Source organism: Terrapene carolina, unplaced genomic scaffold (assembly GCF_002925995.2).
Source record: "Terrapene carolina triunguis isolate 2854851 unplaced genomic scaffold, T_m_triunguis-2.0 Scaffold138, whole genome shotgun sequence".
NCBI lineage: Eukaryota > Metazoa > Chordata > Testudines > Emydidae > Terrapene > Terrapene triunguis.
This window is the reverse complement of record NW_020664489.1, coordinates 5,637,844-5,661,287: the sequence shown is the minus strand read 5'-3', so window position 1 is coordinate 5,661,287 and position 23,444 is coordinate 5,637,844. Positions and strand designations below refer to the sequence as shown.

The window sequence follows — 23,444 nt, the reverse complement described above, 5'->3', positions numbered from 1 at the left end:
ACGCCTTTCTTTGTAGGTAAAGTTTTCTAAACCTCCATTTTGGTTGCTTTCCTCTGGACTCTCCCCAGTTTGTCCACATCTTCTTTAAAGTGTGGTGCCCAGAATTGGGCACAGTACTCCAGCTGAGGCCTCACCAGTGCCAAGAGTGAGACAATTACCTCCCATGTCTTACATACGTCACTCCTATTAATAAACTCGAGAATTGTATTAGTCTTTTTTACATATTGTTAACTCATTCAATTTTTTGATTCACTATAACCCCCCAAAATTCCTTTCAGCACTAGTTCCCCTAGCCTGTTACACAACTACAAAATGTGGAATACTTGATTTTTCTTTCCTAAGTGAAGAACTTTGCACTTGTTTTTAACTGAATTTTATCTTGTTGATTTCAGACTAATTCTCCAATTTATCAAGACAGTTTTGAATTTTAATCCTGTCCTTCCTCCAAAGTGCTAGGAACCCCTCACAACTTGATGTTATCCGCAAATTTTATAAGCGGAGTCCACTCCTTTATCCAAGTCATTCATGAAAATATTGACTAATATTCCAGGATTGACCCCCACGAGACCCAACTAAATATACCATCCCAGTTTGACAGCGTTCCTTTGAGTATAATCTTTCAACCAGTTGGGCACTCCTCATAGTAATTCCATCTAGACCACATTTCCCTAGTTTGCTTATGAGACTGTCATATGGAACTGTGTCAAAAGTCTTACTGAAATCAAGATATATCATATCTACTACTCCCTGCCATCTACTAGGCTAGTAACCCTGTCAAAGAAGGAGATTAGATTGGTATGGCATGATTTATCCCTGACAAATCCATGCTGGCTATTCCTAATAACCCTATTACTAAAAATACAGCGTATTCTGGAGCACACAGGGAGATAACATCAGTCCTGCAGTGTCACACATCATATTTTTTATGATATAGACAATGTGGTAAGATTATGGATGGGAAATAAATGGCAAATAAAGCATTAACAGGAGTCTCAGGGTCTGATTAGCCCACTGGGTTATAGCTAGGGGTGGAGGTGGGGGGGGGGTGGAACAGCTCAGAACCAATTTTGTATCAACTTCAGCTGAGGAAGAAGAGGCTCCATAAAGATAGGCCGGACTCAAAGCAGAGGAGGGCGCTGGAGTCAGCAGGCTGCCAGAGAACCTGAAGAGGGCCTTGAGGAAGTTCTTCAGTAAGTGGGCTGAAATGAAGCCGCATGAGGCAACAGAACTCCAGGATTGGACTAGTAGAGTCTGCATAAGACATACTGAGAAACAGGAGAAAGAAAAAAGAAAAGAAAAGAAAAAAGTAGCCCAGGAACATGGCAAGGGATTGTAAGGAACAGTCCTTAACCGCCTCACACAGAGTCTATGGGCTGGAACCAAGAAGGGAGGGCTGGCCTAGGTTCCCGCTATATCACTGTCCAGCAAGACGGAAAAAATCACAGGCCTCTGGATTAAAAGACTGATAAGTATCAGATGGGGCTAAAGACTGGCATAAAGGCAATTAGACTCTTGGGTCTTTTTGTTTGGACTTTTTTGTTACCCAGAACAGGGACCAATCCTGAAGTGTGGCCAGAGGTCTGGGCCACCAAAGACAGACTACTGGAGAACCAGAACAGACAACAGGGGGCACCATAATGGAAGACCCCTGCAATAAGCAATGCCGTGTCCTAACTCAAGGGAGTGCTCCTATAGTAACCCGACCCTTACCCTGATGCAGCAGCACAGAATGCTGTCCTGGGGAGAGAGACAACCAATGAGAGGGCAGCTCGAGCTTGGAAGGGTGCCTGGAATCCAACCAAAGAAGGCAGTTGGAAAAAGCTGTTAGACAAGAAGGAGCCAAGGAGAAGAATCTAGATGCTGAGCTAATGGATGAACAGGAGCTGAGGGAGAAGGTGAGGTGATAAAATAAAAGTATAGGAGAATAAAAGTAGGGGACTGGGAAATGAGAAGGAGGAAAGAAGGAAATCCTCCAAGTTGGGAGAAGCAGAAAAAAAAAATAGACCTGGGTATATGAGCAGACACTATTAGAAAAGTGAAGTAGAGGAAAATAAAATGTACAGACATATCGGAGAGAGAGCATCAAGGTAAAAAACTGAAAGGTAATATAATTGGTGAAAAAGGGAATTGATCAAAAAGCTGTTTTAGATTAAAATAGATCCTGAAAACAGTAAATGAAAAGCCCACTCACAAAGGATCAAAAGTATAGGAACAGAGACAATGACTGAACATCTATTGAAGGAATACCAGTTCAAAAAGTGCCTAATGGACAAATGAGGGCCCACCAAGTGAAGATAAACTTGGTCAAAAGAGGTACAACCACAGGAGCCATCGAATCTAAAGAGCACATCAAGCTGAAGAGATGTAAAGAACTGGGCAAGAGTGGAGTTGTACTTACAGACAAAGAAAGAAAAAGTTGTTGAGTAATCTCTTGTTCTTGTTGATAACAATGCTTTTGGTATTAACTCCACAGAGTAAGGAAGAGTACAAATACAAGCTCGCAAAGGTTAACATGTTGGTAACCTAGAGTTTGTTATAAGTAGTAATACTTCGTAATGTTCTTTATGCTCCTGGTACAATTTCTGGGTTTTCCCTTATAAAGTTCTACAAAATTATAAATTATCCCTTTTGTCTTGGTTAGCCTCTGCCTTTCCTCACAGTTAGCATAGCCTGGACAGGTCACTGCACTTCACAGTGAGTTCTCCTACCCATTACAACCTTGTATTTATTAATAAGCAAGAAGCTGAAGACCTACTGTTTTTCTGTTTTGGATCAAGCAAGGTAGCTGTGTGCTGATTGCACTGGACTGTATGTAGCTATCTAGTTACACAAAAATTCTGAATGTATTTGTGCATTAAGAAACCAAATTCGATTAAGCACTTTGGGAATAATTACCGTAAGGGAAAGTAGGATGGACAGACTTTTTTTTTTTTTTTTAAAAAAAATTTTCCCCCTCTGGCTCCAAATTGTATGAAAAATAAAGCAGGTGTTAAGAATGCAAGTTTACCTTTTTAGTGCTTGTGAATTTCTAATGCAAATTCCTTGTTCAAAATCAAACTCCATCTACATTAAAAAGGAGAGAGGTTATAGTAAAGTATTTCCCATCAGAAGGTGAAATCATGGTCCCTCTGAAGGGAAGTCTTTCCACTCATTTTAATGGAATCAGGATTTCACCTAAAGTAAATACTTGTCCTTTTCTCTGACCAGGGTCGTGTTTTAAAGAGATTACTATTTACATTAGTAACTAGACATTTAACAGCATAGTTTCCAGACAACAGTGACCTTAAAACTCTATAGCAGTTAAATTACTACTCATGAAAGAGGTTTTTTCCATTGTTTGTTCACTCTTTATTGGGATTTCATAGCAATATGCCTTCCAACATACTGTGTTAGAGGAATTGATTATGGTTGGGATTTTCAAAGGAGTCTAAGGGTGTCAGGCATCCAAATTCCACTGGAAGTCTGAGTTCAGTGCCCAATTCCCTTGAAACCCCAGCCTATTTATTTTTATATATTGTTACATATCAGTAGCATTCAGTTGCTGCCATTTTCTAAGTATACTATATATCGGGGTAGGCAACCTATGGCATGTGTGCTGAAGGCGGCACGTGAGCTGATTTTCAGTGGCACTCACACTGCCCAGGTCCTGGCCACCGGTCCAGGGGGCTCTGCATTTTAATTTAATTTTAAATGAAGCTTCTTAAACAATTTTAAAACCTTATTTACGTTACATACAATAGTTTAGTTATATAGAATAGACTTAGAGAAAGAGACCTTCTAAAAACGTTAAAATGTATTACTGGCACGCAAAACCTTAAATTAGAGTGAATAAATGAAGACTCGGCACACCACTTTTGAAAGGTTGCTGACCCATGCTATAGATAATACTATAAAAAAAGCTTTAATAAAAACCTTTTGAAGGGAGAAAAAGAGGTTACTTACCTTACAGTAACTAGAGTTCTTTGAGACGCTGATGCTTATGACCACACAGATCCCACTGTAGATGAAGGTGCCCCATGCACGCAAGCCTAGAATCTTTTAGGCGGCAGTATCCATTGGTGCTTTGTATGTACCCTTCATGTGCTCACTACACATTCTCCCAAGGGCATAAAGGGCAGAGTACCCCAACCATTTGATTAAAAAAACCCCTTGCATTATATGGAATTAATGGGATGCACAATTAGATTGAAAACTGCCTCACTGAAAAATCTTAAAATGTAGTTGTTAATGGGGAGATTTCAACGATCAGGTCCCACGAAGGGATTGGTGCTTGATCCAATGCACAATCTAGGTGAGGATAAGATATATGCTGATAAAGTTTGCACAAGACTGAGGAGGTAATAAATAACAAGAAGGATAAGTTACTGCTAGAGTGAGCTGAATCATCTAATTAAACAGCCACAATCCAACAAAATGCATTTTAATACAGCCAAATGCAAGAGAGTATACCTGAGACCCAAGAACACAGGTTATACCAACAGTTAGGGAAACTCTGTCTTGGAAAGCAGTCATTCAGAAGGACTTAGGAGGGGTCATCATAGATAGTACCTCAACAGGATCTCTCAGTGCACTGCTGTGGCAAAAAGAACTAATGCAATCCTTGGAAGTATAAAAAGGGATTATCGAATAGAAGTAGGGAAGTGATATTTCGTATCTACAGAGCACTGGTAAGACCACTGCTAAAATACTGAGTCTGGTTCTGGTGTCCATGCTTCGAGAAAGATGTGAAAATAGTGGAGAGAGTTCAAAAGAGGGCCACAAAAATGATTCATGGGCTGGAAGCCCAATGTATTTAACTCATTGAAGAGATGGAGCAGAGGTGACATGATTACTTTGTATAAGAACTTACACATGGAAAAGATATCAATAATGGGGGGCTTTTCAACCTGGCTGACAGAGGCATAGTAAGAACCAATGGCTGGAAGGTGAAGTTGGACAAATTCAACCTTGAAATGATTTCCTAACTATGAGGATAAACAAACACTGGAACAGCTTACTGAAGAGGTGGTGGACTCACCATTGCTTGGAGTCTTTAAAAGAAGGCTCTCTCTCAAGGATATACTTTAATCCAGCTTCTGGGAGAAATTTTACAGCCTGTGTGTATGGGACGGGCGGGGATGGCTGGATGGGCACAGTGATCCCTTCTGGCTTTGGAGTCTAAATCTATGAATCCCCTTCTGTTCGTCCCCTTCCTTCATGGGCCATAGAGAGTACAGGAAACTGCACTGCCTTCAGCATACTCAAGACACTTGCAGCTGTTCATTATTCAAAGACTATGATCCAATCTCATGCTTCAGGGGTTCAGCTGGTCACATACATTGGCCGTGTGTATTTTGTTGTCCCTCCCCCACCACACACACACCTTCCTCTGAAGCATCAGAGATTGGTCACAGATGGAGGGAACACTGGATGGAGTGGACCAGTGCTCTGACATGTTACAGAGAATCTTCTGTCTTAGATACCTGGCTGGTGTGTCATGCTCACATGGTCTGGGTCATACTGATTGCCAGATTTGGCATCAGGAAACGAATTTTCCCCCACATCAGAGTGCCAGGGACTCTGGATTTTTTTCCTTCCTCTGAAGTTTTGGGCATGGATTGCCTGCTAGGATCATCTGGGCATATCTCACTTAATCAATTCCCTGCCCCTGTAGGGGCCTCAGGCACTGGTGGCACCTTGCCATCTCTTGTTTCTCTGCTTGTGGCACACAATAGCTTAGACTCCCAAGGATTAAAATGTTCTAGTCAGCTCAAGTTATTGGCCTCAATATAGGGATACTGGATGAAATTTAAGTGACCTGTGAAATACACAGATGATCCAAGGTCCCTTCTGGCCTTAAACTCTATGAAACCACCACTCAGTTCCTTCACTAACACAGACATATAGGTAAAGGACTCCAAATCAGTGGGGAAGGAAGGCAAGTTGTGTGATCTGTGTGGACAAAAACCATCTTGAAAAACTCCAGTTACTGTAAGGTAAACAGCCTCTCTTTTTTGAGCGTTTGTTCACACAAATCCCACTGCAGGTGGCGGACTAGCAGTTACACCAAGGAGGTAAGTGAAGGGATCCTATCTAAATAACTAGGACCTCCCTGCCAAATTGGGCATCTGATCTAGAAGCTGACACAATGGAGTAGTGACTGGTAAGTGAGTATGAGTATGAGTAGCAGTCCTACAAATCAGAAATAGGGACTCCACTCCCCCAGTAGTGTGCCCTAACTCAACAAGTAAGGGGTAGTTTGTTCAGTGCATGAGATGTCAATAAAATCTAAAATCCATTTTAAGAATCTATTAAAGTCTTTCAAGGGGAAATAAAACACGCACATGACTCAAGACTAAAAGGGGACCATCCACCAACATGAAGACTTTAGCACCCGTGGAGGAACTTCTATCAGTAAATCCATGCTGCATCTGGTTGGATGATAAACTGATCTCAACCTTCCCTGAAGAGGATGGAAGCGCAGTCTTGCATGTGCCAAATTACTTGTTTCATTTTTCACCAAAAACTGGACATCTAACACAGTGAATGCCAGTGAAAATGAGGGAGGATCAGAAACAGGAAAAAAACAAGTTAAAATTACTGAGACAAGTTAGAGGTCTTCAAGTCACCAGGGCCTGATCAAATACATTCAAGAATACTCAAGGAGCTGACTGAGGAGATATCTAAGACATTAGCTATTTGAAAAGTCACGGAAGACCGGAGAGATTCCAGAGAACTGGAAAAGGGCAAATATAGTGCCAACCTATAAAAAGGGAAATAAAGGCAACCCGGGGAATTACAGACCAGTCAGCTTAACTTCAGTACCTGGAAAGATAATGGAGCAAATAAATAAGCAATCAATTTGCAAACATCTAGAAGATAATAAGTAACAGCATGGATTTGTAATGAACAAATTGCGTCAAACAAACCTAATAGCTTTCTTTGACAGGGTAACAAGCCTTGTAGAGGGGGGAGGGGAAAGAGAGGGAACAGTAGATGTGGTATAGCTTAACTTTAGTAAGGCTTTTGATACTGTCTCGCATGACGCTCTCATACAAACTAGGAAAATACAACCTAGATGGAGCTACTATATGGTGGGTGCATAAGCGGCTGGAAAACCATTCCCAGAAAGTAGTCATCAGTGGTACAGTGTTAAGCTGTAAGGGCTTATCAAGTGGGATCCCACAGGGACCAGATCTGGGTCCGTTTCTGTTCAATATCTCTATCAATGAGTTAGATAATGGCGTAGAGAGTATACTAATAAAGTTTTCAGACAATACCGAGCTGGGAGAGGTTGCAAGTGCTTTGGAGGATAGGATTAAAATTCAAAATCATCTAGACAAACTGGAGAAATGGTCTGAAGTAAACAGGATGAAATTCAATAAGGACAAATACGAAGTACTCCACTTAGGAAGGAACAATCAGTTGCGCACATACAAAATGGGAAATGACTACCTAAGCAAGAGTACGACAAAAAGGGATCTGGGGGTCATAGTGGATCACAATCTAAATATGAGTCAACAGTGTAACACTGTTGCAAAAAAGGCAAAACTCATTCTAGGATGTATTAGCAGGATTGTTATAAGCAAGACGCGAGAAGTAATTCTTCCGCTCTACTCCACACTAATTAGGCCTCAACTGGAGTAGTGTGTCCAGTTCTGGGTGCCACATTTCAGGAAAGAGGTGGACAAATTGGAGAAAGCCCAGAGAAAAGCAACAAAAATTATTAAAGACCTAGAAAACATGATCTATGAGGGAAGACTGAATAAACTGGGTTGTTTAATCTGGAGAAGAGAAGACTGAGGGGAGACATGATCACAGTTTTTAAGTACATAAAAAGTTTGTTATAAGGAGGAGGGAGAAAAATTGTTCGCCTTAACCTCTGAGGATAGGATAAGAAGCAATGGTCTTAAATTACAGCAAGGGCGGTTTAGGTTGGTCATTAGGAAAAAACTTCCTGTCAGGATGGTTAAGCACTGGAATAAATTGCTTAGGGACGTTGTGGAATCTCCATCATTGGAGATTTTTAAGAGTAGGTTAGACAAATACCTGTCAGGGCAGTTTAGAGAATACTTAGTTCTGCCATGAGTGCACGGGACTGGACTAGATGACCTTGAGGTCCCTTCCAGTCCTACTATTATATGTGGAGTCACGCAAGCATAAGCTGCCAAACGACCCAGCAAGTTGAAGCAAACTTTCACTGAGGCTTTGGGCTAGGAATTTTAAATGATGATATTCATTCTGAGGAAGGTACGCTCTGGCTGACATGGTCCCACCTTGTCCCTGTTAACTCTATTTATTGAGTAGGGGTGAGAACGGACTTATCCAAATTGATCTTGAGACCCAAATGGGGGGAAGGGGGGAAAAGATGAAGGGTCCTGCAAACATCTCTTACAACTTGCTAATAAGCATGTCCCCACATAAACCAATTAGGACAGGGCATACATGAAGGTCTTGTCTCCTCAGGGCAGCTGCTACCGATGAAAGGCATTTGGTAAACACCCTAGGAACTGTTGAAAGGCCGAAAGGTAGGACTCTAAATCAGTAATCATGTCCCCTGAGCATGAAACACGGTAAACTTCCTGTGAGATGGATGGATTACCACAGTGGTTATCAACAACCGGTACGCGTACCCCTGGGGGCATGCAGAGGTCTTCCAGGGGGTATATCAACTCATCTAGATATTTGCCTAATTTTACAACAGGCTTCATAAAAAGCACTAATGAAGTCATTAAAACTAAAATTTCATACAAAATGAGAAAGTAAGCAATTTTTCAACAATAATGTGCTGTGTTTTTATTTCTGATTTTGTAAGCTAGCAGTTTTTAAGTGGAGGTGAAACTTGGGGTACACAAGACAAATCAGATTCCTGAAAGGGGTACAAGTAGTCTGGAAAGGTTGAGAACCACTGGATTATCACATGGAGCTAAGAGTCCTACAAGTCAAGAGCTGAAAGCCAGTTCATGGACATTAGAAAAGGAATTCCTGACAAAAGCGTTACCATTTTAAATTAGAAACAACAGATGAATTTGTTGTGAGATCTTTGAGAGGGACAGGAAAAGGGGATGCAGAGTTGGTACAGGCTGGAATTGAATTGAATATCCTTGCCAGATAACTTCTAAGACTTGGTAGTAACTGCAGCTCATGCATTCACAAAAAAAAATTAAAGAAAGGCAATTGCCAAAAGAGAGAAAAAAGGGTCAATGACTCCACAAACTGGTCCATGACTCTTGATCACTGCATCAAATCTGCAACCTTTGATCCAAAGACGAGTGTGCAGTGCCAGTAGATGAAGGTCTTTTCTTTTGGAAAGAAGGTCTCTTTTTGTAAAAATCACAAGTCCTTTGATAGTATGTCTATACAGCTGCAGGGAGATCTGTGTCTCAGGAAGGATGGAGGTTTAGACTGCTTTCTCCTCTGCAGGAAGTACAGCGGCCAAGAGACTAAAGGGTTACTTGAGTCCTTTGAAGAATGAAGCACCTAGTCGGTCTTAGAGTTGAAAGGTTCACGGCACTCAAAAGGAAGGTTTCTGACTGTGGTCTTTCAGAATTCCTGACAACTACAACCATGATGATCTGTGCATAGTTATTGTGGTAGCCACTGACCTAGCTGCAATGTCAGAAGCATCCAAAAAAGCCTCCAATGCAGTCCTTGCCACCAACTGGCCTTTCAGGGCTACTGCTTTGAACTTATCCCTGATGTCCCGAGGAAGCTTTTTACCCAACTTCTTGTCCGGACAAAGAATGTCATACTTAGCCAGAAGAGCCCAATAATTGGCCTTCTGAATCTCCCTAGAAGGTCCATCTTTTGGGGTCTTTATCCCCAAGTTTTGACATACAGACTGCTTGGATTTTCATAAGCAACCTCTACAACTAAAGACCCAGGGACAAGGTATATATAAAAGAATAGTCAAACCCATTTTGAGGAACCTGAAATTTGCAATCTGCTCTTTTAGATATGGCTGAAATATATGCGTGGGTCTACCACAAATCTTTAGCCAGCTGAAAGATATACTTGTTTGGCAAAGCCAAGCAGTCTTGGGAGCATGGATGCTGAACATACATAAATTGAGACTTTCCCTGAATTACTTCAAGGGATATGTCTAAGGCCTTAAAGGAATGTCAACGTAGGTTCTGAAAGGCCTTCAGATAGACTGTGGGAGGAGCAGATGTCATCTACATATGAAGATGAAGCAGCCAGACAAATGGGCTGGTCCTCATATTCCCCCACAAGATCTTCCTCATTATGAGCCTCTTATATGAATTCTTGGAAAAGCTCCTGGTTAGATGGTTATGTTGTCTTAAATCATTCTTAAGGAGGTGCTATATTCCTAGACCTGGATTTAGACAAATACAGAGTAGGAAAATGCTGAGGATTCCATGCTGACCAGTAAGGTCAGGACTGCACCCTGTATGAAAAAGGCATATGATGCCACAGTGGTGGACAGCAAAGTGACTAAGACCTCTCAGAAGTATGGGATCTATGATGAGAAAGGCTCCTTAGGTCTCTTTGAGGAACCAATCTAGAAAAAACAAGGAGATGCTGCTGGGATGTTGAAAATGATGGGAATGACTAGAAGAGGTGAAGGAGTCTCAGGGCCTCGACCACACCTTCAAAACTGTTGCTTCGGTGGGAATGCATGAGAGCAGCCCTTTGAGGACTGTGCTATATACATTTGGTAGGTCTCTGTCTTCAGCGCTGGGTGTCCTAGTGCCGATGAGGAGTATACTGCTGCATTCGGGATCAGGGAGGGAGTTGGTACTTTCCAGAGCATCTCTTCAGTACTGTCATGTAAATTCCAAAAGATTGGAGTGTAGCTCAAGAGTCCTTAAGGGAGTGCAGAGAATCGTCCGTACACTTAGAGAATAGGTTTAGAAGGTAAGTCCTCTACTGTGGTTTGTACCTCCTTAGTAAAGTCCCAGAGGTGGAGCCATGATGCACACCTCATAACTACAGCAGTCATGATGGATTGGGCAGCGGTGTATGCAAAGTCTAATGAGGCTTGCAGAGTTGTATGAGTTAGGAGGTGCCCTTCTGATATCAAGGACTGGAATTGTTCTTTCCTGGCCTCCAGTAGGTCCTGGGAGAGTTCCTCCAATTTGGAGTAGTTATACGTAGCCATAAGGGCTTCATAGATTGAGATTCTAAATTGGAGCGTGGCTGACGAATATGCTTTGCATCCAAAAAAGTCTAGGCATTTACAATCTCTGTCAGGATGGCTAGAATGAGATTGGAATTGACAGCCTCTCTTGTACCGCACTGACTACCAAAGAATTCGGGGGTGGGGTGCAAGAATAGAAATTCCGCATCCTTCGCCAGAACATAATATTTGCAGGTCAGAGGGATGGACGCAGGGGTCTGCCACAGCAACTTTGTGAGGGTCAAGAAGAGACTCGTTGATAGGTAGAGCGATCTTGGAGGAAGAGTATGTGTGGAAGATATCCAGTAGTTTACACTGCTGGTCCTTGACTTCCTCCAAAGGGATCTGTAGGGAGTCCGCAATACTGCAGAACACATCTTGAAAATGCCTGAAGTCATCAGCCAATGTAGGGGGTGGAGGCACGATAGCCTTGTCAAGTGAGGAGGAAAAATGTAATGTTGGTTGAGCCTTCTCTTCCTGTTCCTCCTCTTGTTCTTCCTCTTCAGATGGTACCAGCAGGGGTTCGACTTCCGGAGGGCAAGAAACCAATAGAGAAGGGAGAGGTGTAGGTTTCCGGCTTTGCTCTCTGGGAGGGTTCCCGAACTGTGCCCTGTACGTGGCCCAATACGTTCAGTTTGGAGGGAGTGGCACATAGGGTTGCATCCATGGTGGTCCCTGCCAAGAGTGGGGACCAGAGGTAGGCTGTGGATAGTGAGGATGAGCAGGCGTAATTTGTCTAGTAGATGAGGGAACAATAGAGCCTTCATCTTCCTCTTCTCCTCCTCCTCATCTCTGGGGAAGAAGGTGCCATCCTCGGCAGAGAGAGAGAGAGAGAGTGTATCGTGAGTCTGGAGAGGAGGGTGGAAGTGGAGGGAGGTCACATCGAAGGAGCGGAGACTCAGGAGTGTCAGATGCCAGCAGGTCTTTAGAGTAACTAAAATCTCATGGGGGGGGGAGGGGAAGCATCATTAGTGCTGGTGTAAGACACGATGCAAAAGGGAGGGCGTATGCCCAGAGGTGTTGGTAGATGGCTCCAGAGACTTGGTCGGTGCCAATGGCTTGGCCAGTGCCTTGGCCGGTGAAGAGATTTCATTGGTGTGGGAAAGGGTGCCGGTGCTTTAGCTTCTCAAGTCAGCCTGTCTTGTTCCCTAGAGTTGGGAAATGATGCTGAAGGCCATAGCCCAGTTAGGATCTTTAGACCATTTCTTTGTGTCGGTATCGGAGGCACTCGGACGGGCCCTAGAGCTGTGTGCCAGATGAGGTTGAGGCAACAGACCTTGACAGTGTTTTGGTGCGACGTGCCTCAGAATGTGAGGAGAGAGCCTGTTTCTTTTCATCTGAGCGAGAAAGGGATGACTCTCTGTTCACGCGACATGGAGATTGAGGATGGGCAGACAATCTGGCAGAGTATGGGGGCCTCTCCAGAGGAGTCTGGGCCTGGATCTCATGCCGGTCACAGCAATTTCTCCATGAGGAGAAGTTTTAATCTGATGTCCCGGTCCTTTCTGATTCTGGGTTTCAAGCCGAGGTAATGGGAACACTTTCGCGGGACGTGTCCCTCTCCCAGACAGTGGATGCACTGCAGGTGGCTGTTCGTTACTGGGAAGGCAACCCCACAACAAATGCACCTCTTAAACCCAGGGGATCCGGGCATAAGGGTGATGGAAAAAGGCTTCCCGGGCAGGAAGGGATGGGAGGAAACGAAAACCTAAACTATGAGAAAACTAGAGGTAAAGTTAAACAAAAACAGTTTTTCCTTTTGTTTGGAAGAAAATACTTACTACATTACACTAATAGATAAGGCACTAACTACTGAGGGAAAAGGAAAAATGGGCTCTGCTGCAGATTCCGTCCCAGACCAAAGGCGGTAGAGAAGGAACTGGGGGCGCTCGGATCCCCCTGTGCCGTATATATGCCCCACACCCAGTGGGGGAGGAGGGAGGCGTGCATGTGCGGTCCAACAGGCACTGCTGATGAAGATTTAGGTTCTCATGCGCATGGGGCACTGACATACCTACAAGTGAAGCACCCATAGGGACATCACTGGAAGTAGTAATAAAGGCAACCTGCTTTGAGAGAGGAATTGGTACCAAGCTCAACAATATCGATGTGGTCATCTCAGTAGATGGGGTCTCATTAGGATACAGTACTACAGATTCTTTGACAGATAGGACTGATGTCATTAGCACTCAAGAGGTGGCATTGGTCACCAAGGATGCAGTACTGAAGCAGAAGAACACGTTTCCACAGCCCCTGAAGACACATGATGCAGATCAGAATTGGAAGGAAGGAGCCAGTTTGAACCAGAGTGATGAGTCTTAGACTTCTAGGACAAATACCAGGGATAGTGACCATCAGCATCATCAGAAGATCTCTGCTTCTTCCTACCTTGGGCAGCAGAAGTCAATGACTGACCAGATATGGATAGAAGAGAAGGCTCAGCATGTTTTTCAGAAGCATGAGGTCTCTTAGAGCCAGAAGTCCTGTTAGTTCCCAGAGCAGTACGTCTGGTAGTCAGACCACTAGTAGAAATAAGCATTAAGGCAACAGATTGCTTTCAAAGAGGGACTTCAGACTCAGAACACTCCTGACTTTTCCAGCAGAAACATTTTTAAACAGGCATCATGAGCCTTCTGTGTGGGCTTAGAAAAAGGATTTTCAAATCGAATGTTTGCCCAAAATATACAATTCCCCTAAACAAAAAGAGAGACATAGTATGTCTATCACTTGCCAGCATACCTAATTTATAAGCAAGCAGATTTTTAAAGCCTAGAGACAGAGTTTCTGCCAGGAGACTTGCACCTCAGTACAAAGAGGAGTCAGATAAAAAAAAACAAAAACATTTTGGGGTTTTTATTTTGCCAACAGCTACTTAAAAGTCTAACTACAAGAACAACAAGTAACGAACTATCCTAACGCTAGGGAAACAGATGGATTCTATGCATTTCTGTCCTGCTATCAGGGATGGTAATAAGAAACTGAGAGGCAAGTGGGGATGCTCTGCACTTTATGCCTTGGGTTGGCAGGGAGGGTGTATGCGCAGCCTCAGACACTGTGAGCTAAGAGATTTTAGGCTCACATACATGGGACGCACATGCCTCCAGTGGAATCTCTGTGGACAAATGCTTGAAGAACACCACAGGTTCAGCACCCACAAGAGTGAGGGAGGAGGGCAAACAATTCTGCATTCATTTTACTTAGGATGTCAAGTGAAGTTTATCATCAATCCTCAAAATAAGTGGTACAAACTTTCCAATAAAATCAACACAGAATTTCTATAAATGTCTATAATTTCTATTTCTCTATGAAATTCTCACTGTTGATCTGAATACTAGCTTATTCATAAAGTGTTGTGAGTAGTGTCTTAGAATTAGCAGATTAAACTGACATGCTTTTGCAATTCATTTATACGAACCAGAAACAAAGCAATCCACAACTTGCCTTGCACTTTCAACATAAAATAGGCTTGTAAACTAGAATCAGTTTTTCCATGTGCTGTTAAAATTGACAGTTGAAATGTGTATAGTGAAAAGATTTTTAATGGAGCTGAGGGAGGGAAAAGGAGCATGTGTTTTAACCCCTCTCAACCAGAATACAGAGAATTTATAAGAGGTTTTAGCTTACAAGTTGTACTAATGATTCAAATCTTTGTGTGCAATATTGAATTACTTTTGGAGAAAGGAGGTCATACAGATCACAGTCTTCATCTCTTTCACTATGGCCAAGATGATTTTCTTGCGACTCTAAAAGGCAAGCATACCAAACTAAGAGTTAACACATACACCAATCACAGTTAATTGTAAACTAGATGACCACAGAGTAGCAAGGGTATCGTGCTGGCACTGCAGCACAATTGGATGTACCTCAGGGGTGACATTCTGGTCCTGAAATAAGGGGAGTTTTGCCACTGACTTCAATAGTGTCAAAATTTCACCCTAGATGTTTTGAAACTAGGAAGAAGAGGCCAGGCAAAATTAAGAAAATTTTCTGAACTCTAGAGAAGTCTTTTCAAATATACTCTTGTCTAATAATCATAGCAGCATCTAAGGCAACTGCATAGTAAATCACCTGACATTGGTGCTATATTGAGGGACAGGATTATTCCTGGGGAAAATCAGCACCAAAAATTTAAAAATTCTGCACACACTATTTGAAAATTCTGCAAAATTCTGATATTTGTCAAAATATAGTATAATCATGCCAGTTTCAATTATTTTGGTAATTTATTTCAAAATATCTGTCAACAAGTATGTCTGTAACAATACAGATAAAAAAAGATTCTGGTAAATTTTTTTGACAAATATATTCCTTATTAATACAGAACTTTGAGTAATTCATTTAAATTACAATACAGAACTATATTTCCTGACCTGTCAGAAGCAGGGCAAAGGCTTGGAGGAGTGAGGGGTAACAGAGGAGCTGAGGGAGAGGGAAGGAGCCTAGGAGTGAACTTTGGAGGGTGTTGGGTGTGGGTGGGAGGTTTTTTTTGTTTTGTTTTTTTTTCCAGGGAGTTGGGAAGCCTCCCCCATGCAGACCTTGGCTGACCCCAAGCCTCTCCCATTCAGTCAGGCACATCTGCCCCTGTCCCCGCAGGCCCCCTCCCCCATCCCCAGACTCAATGCTGTCACCCCATTAGGTCCTGAGCCCATGCCCCAGTCTGTCCCCCCACTAGCCATTCTGAACCTCAGTCTGTGACCCCCAAACAGCCCTGTGTGCCCCACTCTGTCCTAATCTGGCTCTGTGGGCAAGGTGTTGTGATGAACTACAACCCCCAGGGGACTTCTGCAGCAGTGGACGGCAGAATGTATTTTCTACGTGGGGAAAATACAAAATTATGTGGGACAGAGGAATTCTGCATGTCCGCAGATGCTCAGAATTCCCCCAGAAGTACAGGATGGAGAGAACAAAAGGAGTGTAAAAGTACAAAATAACCCACACTCAAAGTGCACGGAAATACTATAGAAGAAAATTAACTCTTGCATAATCTAACAGTATTCCTTCCACAAATTATACTACGTATTTAGCAACAACTCAAAGGTCATTCAGAAAAAAAATACATTAGGAAAAATGCCCAAATAGAGGAGTTTATTTTAAAAGCATGGCTGCTTAAAAAAAAATCCATGCATACATTTCAGTAGTAACAAGAAATATGCTGAAGAAGATCAATAATGGTGAGTGGCCTGAGTGGTTTCTATAGCTACTAGAGAATTAATAGATGAACTAACTGGTGATTGAACATGTCAGCATACTGTTGTCTTGGAAAAGTCTTTAAAAATAACCCTTATTTTACACATAGCATACTATGTACAAAATACTTAAACATGTATAATTATACAGCTCCACCCCGATATAACGCGACCCGATATAACACGAATTCGAATATAACGCGGTAAAGCAGTGCTCTGGGGGGGCGCATTCCAGCAGATCAAAGCAAGTTCGATACAATGTGGTTTCACCTATAACGCGGTAAATTTTTTGGCTCCCGAGGACAGCGTTATATCGGGGTAGAGGTGTACTTCAAAATACACGTTTTCCAGCTTTATTATGGAGCATTTCCCACCCACAAACCTCATTTCTGAGATGCCAGAAAATTTCACAGACAACTGCGTTTTCATGTCTAACTTTTCCTTCTCTTATTTTTATTAAATTTATTGTTTTTGCTTTCCATTGTCTTTAAATTAGTCAAATAATTTTAAAGTCAATGTGAAAGGTCTACGTTGAGACAGCACAATTCAAAATCTTAAAATCTGGATTCAAATTTAATTAGTAAAATATCCTATAATTGTTGCGTTTACAGGCGACAAGTTTTCCCAGTAGAAGAAAGAAAATAAATTGACACAGGTAGAATAAGCCCCAGTGATAGCCCCCTCTCTCCCAAGAATAGCTGGTAACTAACCACATGTACAGGACATCTAGAAAGCACCAAAAATAAAAGCCAAGAGCAAAAAGTCTTACCTTCTGAATTGATGTCCTCTTTCAACATATGACATAAATAATTGTTTCCTCTGTTTGATCTGGTGGGGTTGTCCTGTAAAGTCTGAAGACTTTGCCTTCAGTGTAAAAATATTTTTCAAGTGTTTTTTTTTTTTTTAAAAAGACCTTAAACTATGCACAAATACTCCCCCCCACGATTCAAAGCTCCTATATATTCTAGGTTCATTTTAACTGACCCATCATCACTCAAATATATACTTTAATACATTCTTTGCAGGCAATATAATGTTTCATTTTAGCCATGTTGAGTCCTGAGACTATTATTAACTAGCAATATCTACCGGGTAAAATCTTTATCCTATTGAAATCAATGGGAGTTTTGCCATTAACTTTAATAGGGCCAGGATTTCAACTATTGTGTACCATGCAAACCCTGGTATACAATACATACATTCTTACTTCATAGTGACAACACTCTTAATATACATTTATATTATCAATGTAATTCTTTGAAAGCCCGGGCCAAACTTTAATTGGCCAAATTAAAAACCCAAAAGACTGAACTCAAAGAGCAAATACTATAGAGCTTCATCTACAGCACCATTAGTAAGAACTACATAAGATTTGTTACAGTATTAAATAGAAACTCTCCACTGCCAAGTTAAAAACCCCTTTCCAAGCAAATAATGTCAGATATATCTTACATTAGCCACATTTGTTGTTCTTACCAGGAATCTAATGAAAAAGGTTTATAATAAAGAATTATCAAATTTTATATATATTCACCGCCATTCTCTAATTAAATTGTAAGATATACTTCAATATAAATTTAATTTTAAAAAATGGAGTAATCTTAAGATTTACATAACACATACTTTGCAGCCTGCAGTTTTCTTGTATAAAGTTCTTCTTCCACATAGTCATCCACTGGGTAGAAACCTTGGTTTGTATTTACAGTGGTAACAGCCTTTCAAGTCAAACAATAAAACTGCTTTAACATTTATGTTGTACAATTATGCACTTTACACTTTTTTTAAAAATCCAACTTTATATTTTATCTGGTATTGGCTAAAACTCATTTTGGGCCTTTCATAGCGATCTGGCTATCAAGTTCTACTACATACATACATTCTGTCTGGGGACTGGTCCTGCTTTGAGCAGGGGGTTGGACTAGATGACCTCCTGAGGTCCCTTCCAACCCTGATATTCTATGATTCTATACACACACACACATATATTGTGAATGAGTCAAGATTGTTAGTCTAAATGTCTTAACCATTCAATAGCTGAGGGAAGGGCACTATGTGAGTCCACGAGAGAACCAAGCATCCCTTGCCAATGCGTGCAGCCTGCAAGTGCATGGCCTACATCTTCTAACTGGCCATAGTGGCAAAAGGGAGCACGGAGCCATGAAGATCCCACTTAGTAATAAGCAGCAAATCTGATCACTCCACTGAAGCAACTGAGTTATACCAAAGAGGGTATGGAACATCAAAACCGAAAGTTTGATCTATTGGTTCTGTCACATGATAGGAATTTTACCTGCATTTTGAGCTTTTACTGAAAGTTTATGTTACGTGAATGTGCACACTATAGCTAGGTACGGTACTGAAACAGATGCAGCTACCACGAAAGCTTATGCCCAAATAAATTTGTTAGTCTCTAAGGTGCCACAAGGACTCCTCGTTGTTTTTAGTGATAAAGCAGTGTGTTTATTTCAGTGTGACTTGGTCATTTTTCTGGAATAAAAGGAAGTTAAATAGTCCACGATAGGTTAGACTAACACCTGCCAGGGATGCTCTAGATAATACTTAGTCCTGCCAGGAATGCAGGGGACTGGACTAGATGACCTCTCAAGGTTCCTTCCTGTCCTACGATTTTCTGATTATGAAGAATTTAAAAGCACACATGTTACCTATAGTTCCCATAACAAAACAGCTTGGCTTTAATCCCACTTGGAGGTATAAGTAACAGCATATAGTAAATGTATAGTGTTATTACAAGAGAAATTAGTTACAGTTACTAGGTAAATATATTTAAACACAAGTCAGGAAATTCAAAGGTATCAACCATAATTTTTACTTAGTGCAGTGTTTATTTAGTACTAAATAAACTTATTTTCAAAAGGTTATACCATGGTTGAAGAAAAAACACTCACTTTTGTTATACAAGATCACAGATTAAAAAAAGTCCACTCAGCTGTTTCAAGTTTTGTAAAAAACAAACATTTCTTCCCCCAAGTACGCTACCGTACATTATGAACCAATTACTGCACAAGTTATTCTAGTTGTTTAGTAGTTTGAAAAAAATTCCAATTGTTCAAGATATTTGTGTGGCTAGTTTGTGGAGGTGAAAAAATTTAAGAGTCTTAGATACACAGGTAGATAACAGAATTTTTGAGAATTATAAAGATCTAAGAGAGTCTATTGAGTAACACACATACAGGTTGAACCTCGCTAATCCGGCACGCCCTGGTTCGGCAACATCCATGGTCCAGCATAGGAGCACCCAGGGGAAAAATTAGTGGGTGTGGAGCATCCACCAGCGCCACGGTCCCCCCTCACCGTTCGCGCACCGGCGGCCCCATGCTTACCAACTCCTCCTCCTCCCTCCCTGGGACCAGCATCGGTGCTTTTGGGAAGGCATTGGGGGACTAGTAACATTTGAGTGGAGCTAGCCTGAGCCTAGATGATAGTGGTTGTTTCAACAGCTAACTTGAGCTTTATATCCCAATGGGTTAGACAACTCATATTAAAAGCACATCACAGTCCAGTTAAAGGTTTGAGTGGGGACCAGACTAGAGTAGGGCAACGTTCAAGTTATAACTTGAGTCAGCTCTGCTGTGAAGAGAAGCCCTTAAAGTTAATTGAATATATACATTCATTATTAGGGATGCGATTCTGTCATGGAGGTCATGGAGCAGCAGCGAGCCCCGGGGCCACCAGAGCAGCACTCTGACTGCTAGCCCCCCACTCTGGGTATTTTAATAAAGGTCAGGAACAGATTGCGGGCTTCCATGAATGTTTATTGCCCACAACCTGTCCCTGACTTTTACTAAAAATACCCGTGACAGAATCTTAACCTTATTTATCATATGTTAAGCTAGCTTAAAAAAAAAAAAAAAAAACACTAGCGAGAATGACTTTTTGTACCAGATTTAAAAAACACCCAAACACCTTAGTAATTAAAATAGTATACAAGAATGGTATCTCAGATAACACTAACAAGATTAGTTTTTGTCTTCTTCACATTATCTGAAAGCTCCCATTAGTTGCTTAATACTATATTTCAAATTGCAAATAATTCTACAACGGACCTTGACATGTTTGTGGAACAAAAACTTACCTCACAGTCAACACACACTATTATACTTGACTCCTGTGTTACCGATAAACACAATTCACAAAAGATATGTCCACACTGTAATGCATGGTGACGCGCTCCTGATGAAATCAAGTCTATAAGTAAAAGTTAGCAAAATCCAGATTAACTGCTTGAGTCTTTTACAGTTACCAACATTAAAAAAGTGACTGTTGCCATATTTAAATTAGAGTATAGCTACACAATCTTGCAAAAGCATTGGTCTTGCTGATGAAGTAATCCAGTAGCATTTTCAGGACAACCTTACAGTTTCAGAGAGAAAAGGTGGAGGAGGTAATATCTTTCATTGGATCAACTTCTGTGGTGAGACACAAGCTTTCAAGATTACAAAGAGCTCTTCTTCAGGTCTCTCTAATATCCTGGGACCAACGTAGGTACAACAACACTGTACACAATGTTATAGTTTCAGGCATTTATAAAACTTATCAAAAATAATGGTACTCCAAGGAAAAGCCAGGTGCACAGAAAGAGCTGTGCCTCCCATAGTTTAGCAGTAACAACAGCAGTTTCCCCATCTTTGCAATTTTCTCTAAGGGTACGTCTAGACTACCCGCCGAATCGGTGGGTAGTAATCAATCTATCGGGGATCGATATATCGTGTCTCCTCTAGACACGATATATCGATCCCCGAACGCGCTTCCGTCGACTCCGGAACTCCACCAGGGCGAGCGGCGGTAGCGGAGTTGACAGGGTAGCCGCGGCCGTAGATCCTGCGCCATGAGGACCCGAGGTAAGTCGAAATAAGATGCGTCAACTTCAGCTACGCTATTCTCGTAGCTGAAGTTACGTATCTTACATCAACCTCCCCCACACACTGTAGACCAGCCCTAAGGCTCAACAAAAAACACAGTGAAACTGACTAGGCTCCAGTCAGTTGCTGATGTACTAAAGTTCGGTGATCACTGAATTGTACAGAAAGGGAATTTTACAAATACAGGGATATCCCAGGGGAAAAGCAGCAATAACTATAACAACACAAGCATTAAAAGTATCTGTTTAGCTAGTACCTGTAAAACTACTGATTTAAGCTAAACAGACATAAGCCAAGTTTATACTAGCGTAAAAAGATTATCCACACACATAATTGCACCAGTTTAGCTAACTCAGCATAAAATCGCTCTAGTAATTGAAGTGGCACACAAGTTTGTGTATGATCTAGGTCTAAAAATATTATCCCTTTGTTCTCAGAATTGTTTTGGACTCTGAATACACGAGTTTCTTTTTGGAGAGACTGTTTCAAACCCTTCACTTTTAACATGAAAAAAAAAAAGGCCATTCTACTGCAGATTGTAAAAGCCTAACTGAAACAATACACAGCTAGTGTCTATTAAAGTCATTACATTCAGCACTGTAAGCTAGATATTACATATTTTCTCCCATAGGTGCCGACTTCAGGGGCTCAAGCACCCACAGAGAAAAAATAGGGGTGCTCAGCACACGGCCTGGACTGGACTGCTACTCTGATGGCTCTGGGGCTGGCCACCAAACAGCTCTTCAGCCACTGGCCCTGTGCCCCCATCAGCTCTTCAGTGGACCAGCTGTTGAGTGGGGCTGCCCTGCCACTCACTCTTCTCTGCCCCATCCTCCCCTCACTGCCCTTAAGGCAGGCGGGGGCAGAAAGGAACAAGCAGCGGGTAGGAGGCATTCAGGGGTGGAAGTGGAGTAGGGCAGGAAGAGGTGGAGTGGGGGTGGGACCTCAGGGGACAGACAGAGGCAGTGTGGGGTACTCACTAGCAAAACCAAAAGTCAGCTCAGTGCCTATGTTTTCTTCTGTACCCCTGCATTTGGACATGAATGGTATTCACATACCATAACGATGCACATTTCTAAAGTGCCTAAAATGAACAGGACGGGGGGGAGGTCCACCATCACACAAATACATACTTGCTCTTATGTCCATTATAAGTACTCAGGAGACCAAATACAGATATGCTTTCTCCCAACTCCAGATTTTGTTTCTTTTTAGTGACCTTCATCCATTTGCACCCCCGGCCAATGCTGACAATATTGTCTGGGGGCAGCGGGACCAGGCTCTCAGGGTAGGTGGGACTCTGGCCTGATCACATGCCCGTTCACAGGGCAGAGTTGATCACTCGAGGCCGGATTGTGCCCCCCCAGCACAGGAGCGCCCTGTACTAGCAAATGCGTGCAGTAGAAGGCCCAGGGCTGACGGGCAGCGGGAGGGACACGCCAGGCCACAAGCTGCGGCATCTCCCGGAGCCCCTCCCAGTAGCACCGCTACCCTCGGGCGAGGGGAAGCTTATGAGCCCGGCACGAGGGAGACGCCAGGGCCGAGGAACCGCAGCAGGGGGAGGCCCAGCGTCGTGCGGGGAAAGGGGGTCTCTCAGGGGCCCGCGCCGGGCAGCGCAGACTCGTTGGCACCGCACCGAGGCCTCTCCCGCCAACGGCTGAAGGAGCCGCGGGGGAGGGGGCAGGGCAGCCCCGCGCTCCCCGCCCTGGGTCCGGCTAACTGAACGGAGACATGAGCCGAATTGGCCCGCGCGCGGCCGCAGAGGCCCGAGGGCGAGCCGTTGGGACCCGCCTCTCAGGGTGCAGGGGAAAGGCCCAGGCCCGCAGCGTTCGGACCCCTCTCACCATGGGAGACAATTGTTCCGCGTCGCGAACACCCGACGCACAGCAGCGCCCGGGGCCGCTGCCCTTGGAGCTCCTCCTGCGCCGCAGCCATCTCGCGCCTTCCCACCGGCAGCACGCGGACCCGGGCAACTGCCAGCACGGCACGTGCCCTCAGCCACCAGCCAATAGCAGCCGCCCTCCCTTCGCTCAGCAGCCAATCATCGCGTGGTGGACGGGGCGCGGAGCGAGGCCTCCCTGTTACTAGGTAGGGAAACCACCAAGTGGGCTCTGGGGAAGTACTGGGGTCAGGTTATTCAGCAGGCCCAGGGGGGTGGTCAGCAATAGAACCTGGACTTCTGAGTCAGTTGAAGGGACTGGCACCAATGTTATAAAGTCTATTTTTTAAGATACAAGTGTTTTCTTTGGTTAGAACAGA

General features: G+C 42.9%; 1 protein-coding gene across 1 annotated transcript in view; it reads right to left on the bottom strand.

Moving 5' to 3' along the window:
* Positions 1-23,120, bottom strand: part of RNF17 (ring finger protein 17) — a 223,743-nt gene extending 200,623 nt beyond the window's left edge. The window contains exons 1-6 of the mRNA XM_026653404.1: positions 23,030-23,120; positions 20,399-20,511; positions 17,929-18,020; positions 17,075-17,169; positions 14,789-14,862; positions 3,008-3,063 (exon numbers count right to left, since the gene is read on the bottom strand). Coding sequence (XP_026509189.1) covers positions 3,008-3,063; positions 14,789-14,862; positions 17,075-17,169; positions 17,929-18,020; positions 20,399-20,511; positions 23,030-23,120 — 521 coding nt within the window. The remainder of the gene's footprint in view (positions 1-3,007; positions 3,064-14,788; positions 14,863-17,074; positions 17,170-17,928; positions 18,021-20,398; positions 20,512-23,029) is intronic.
* Between the last annotated feature and the right edge of the window lie 324 nt (positions 23,121-23,444).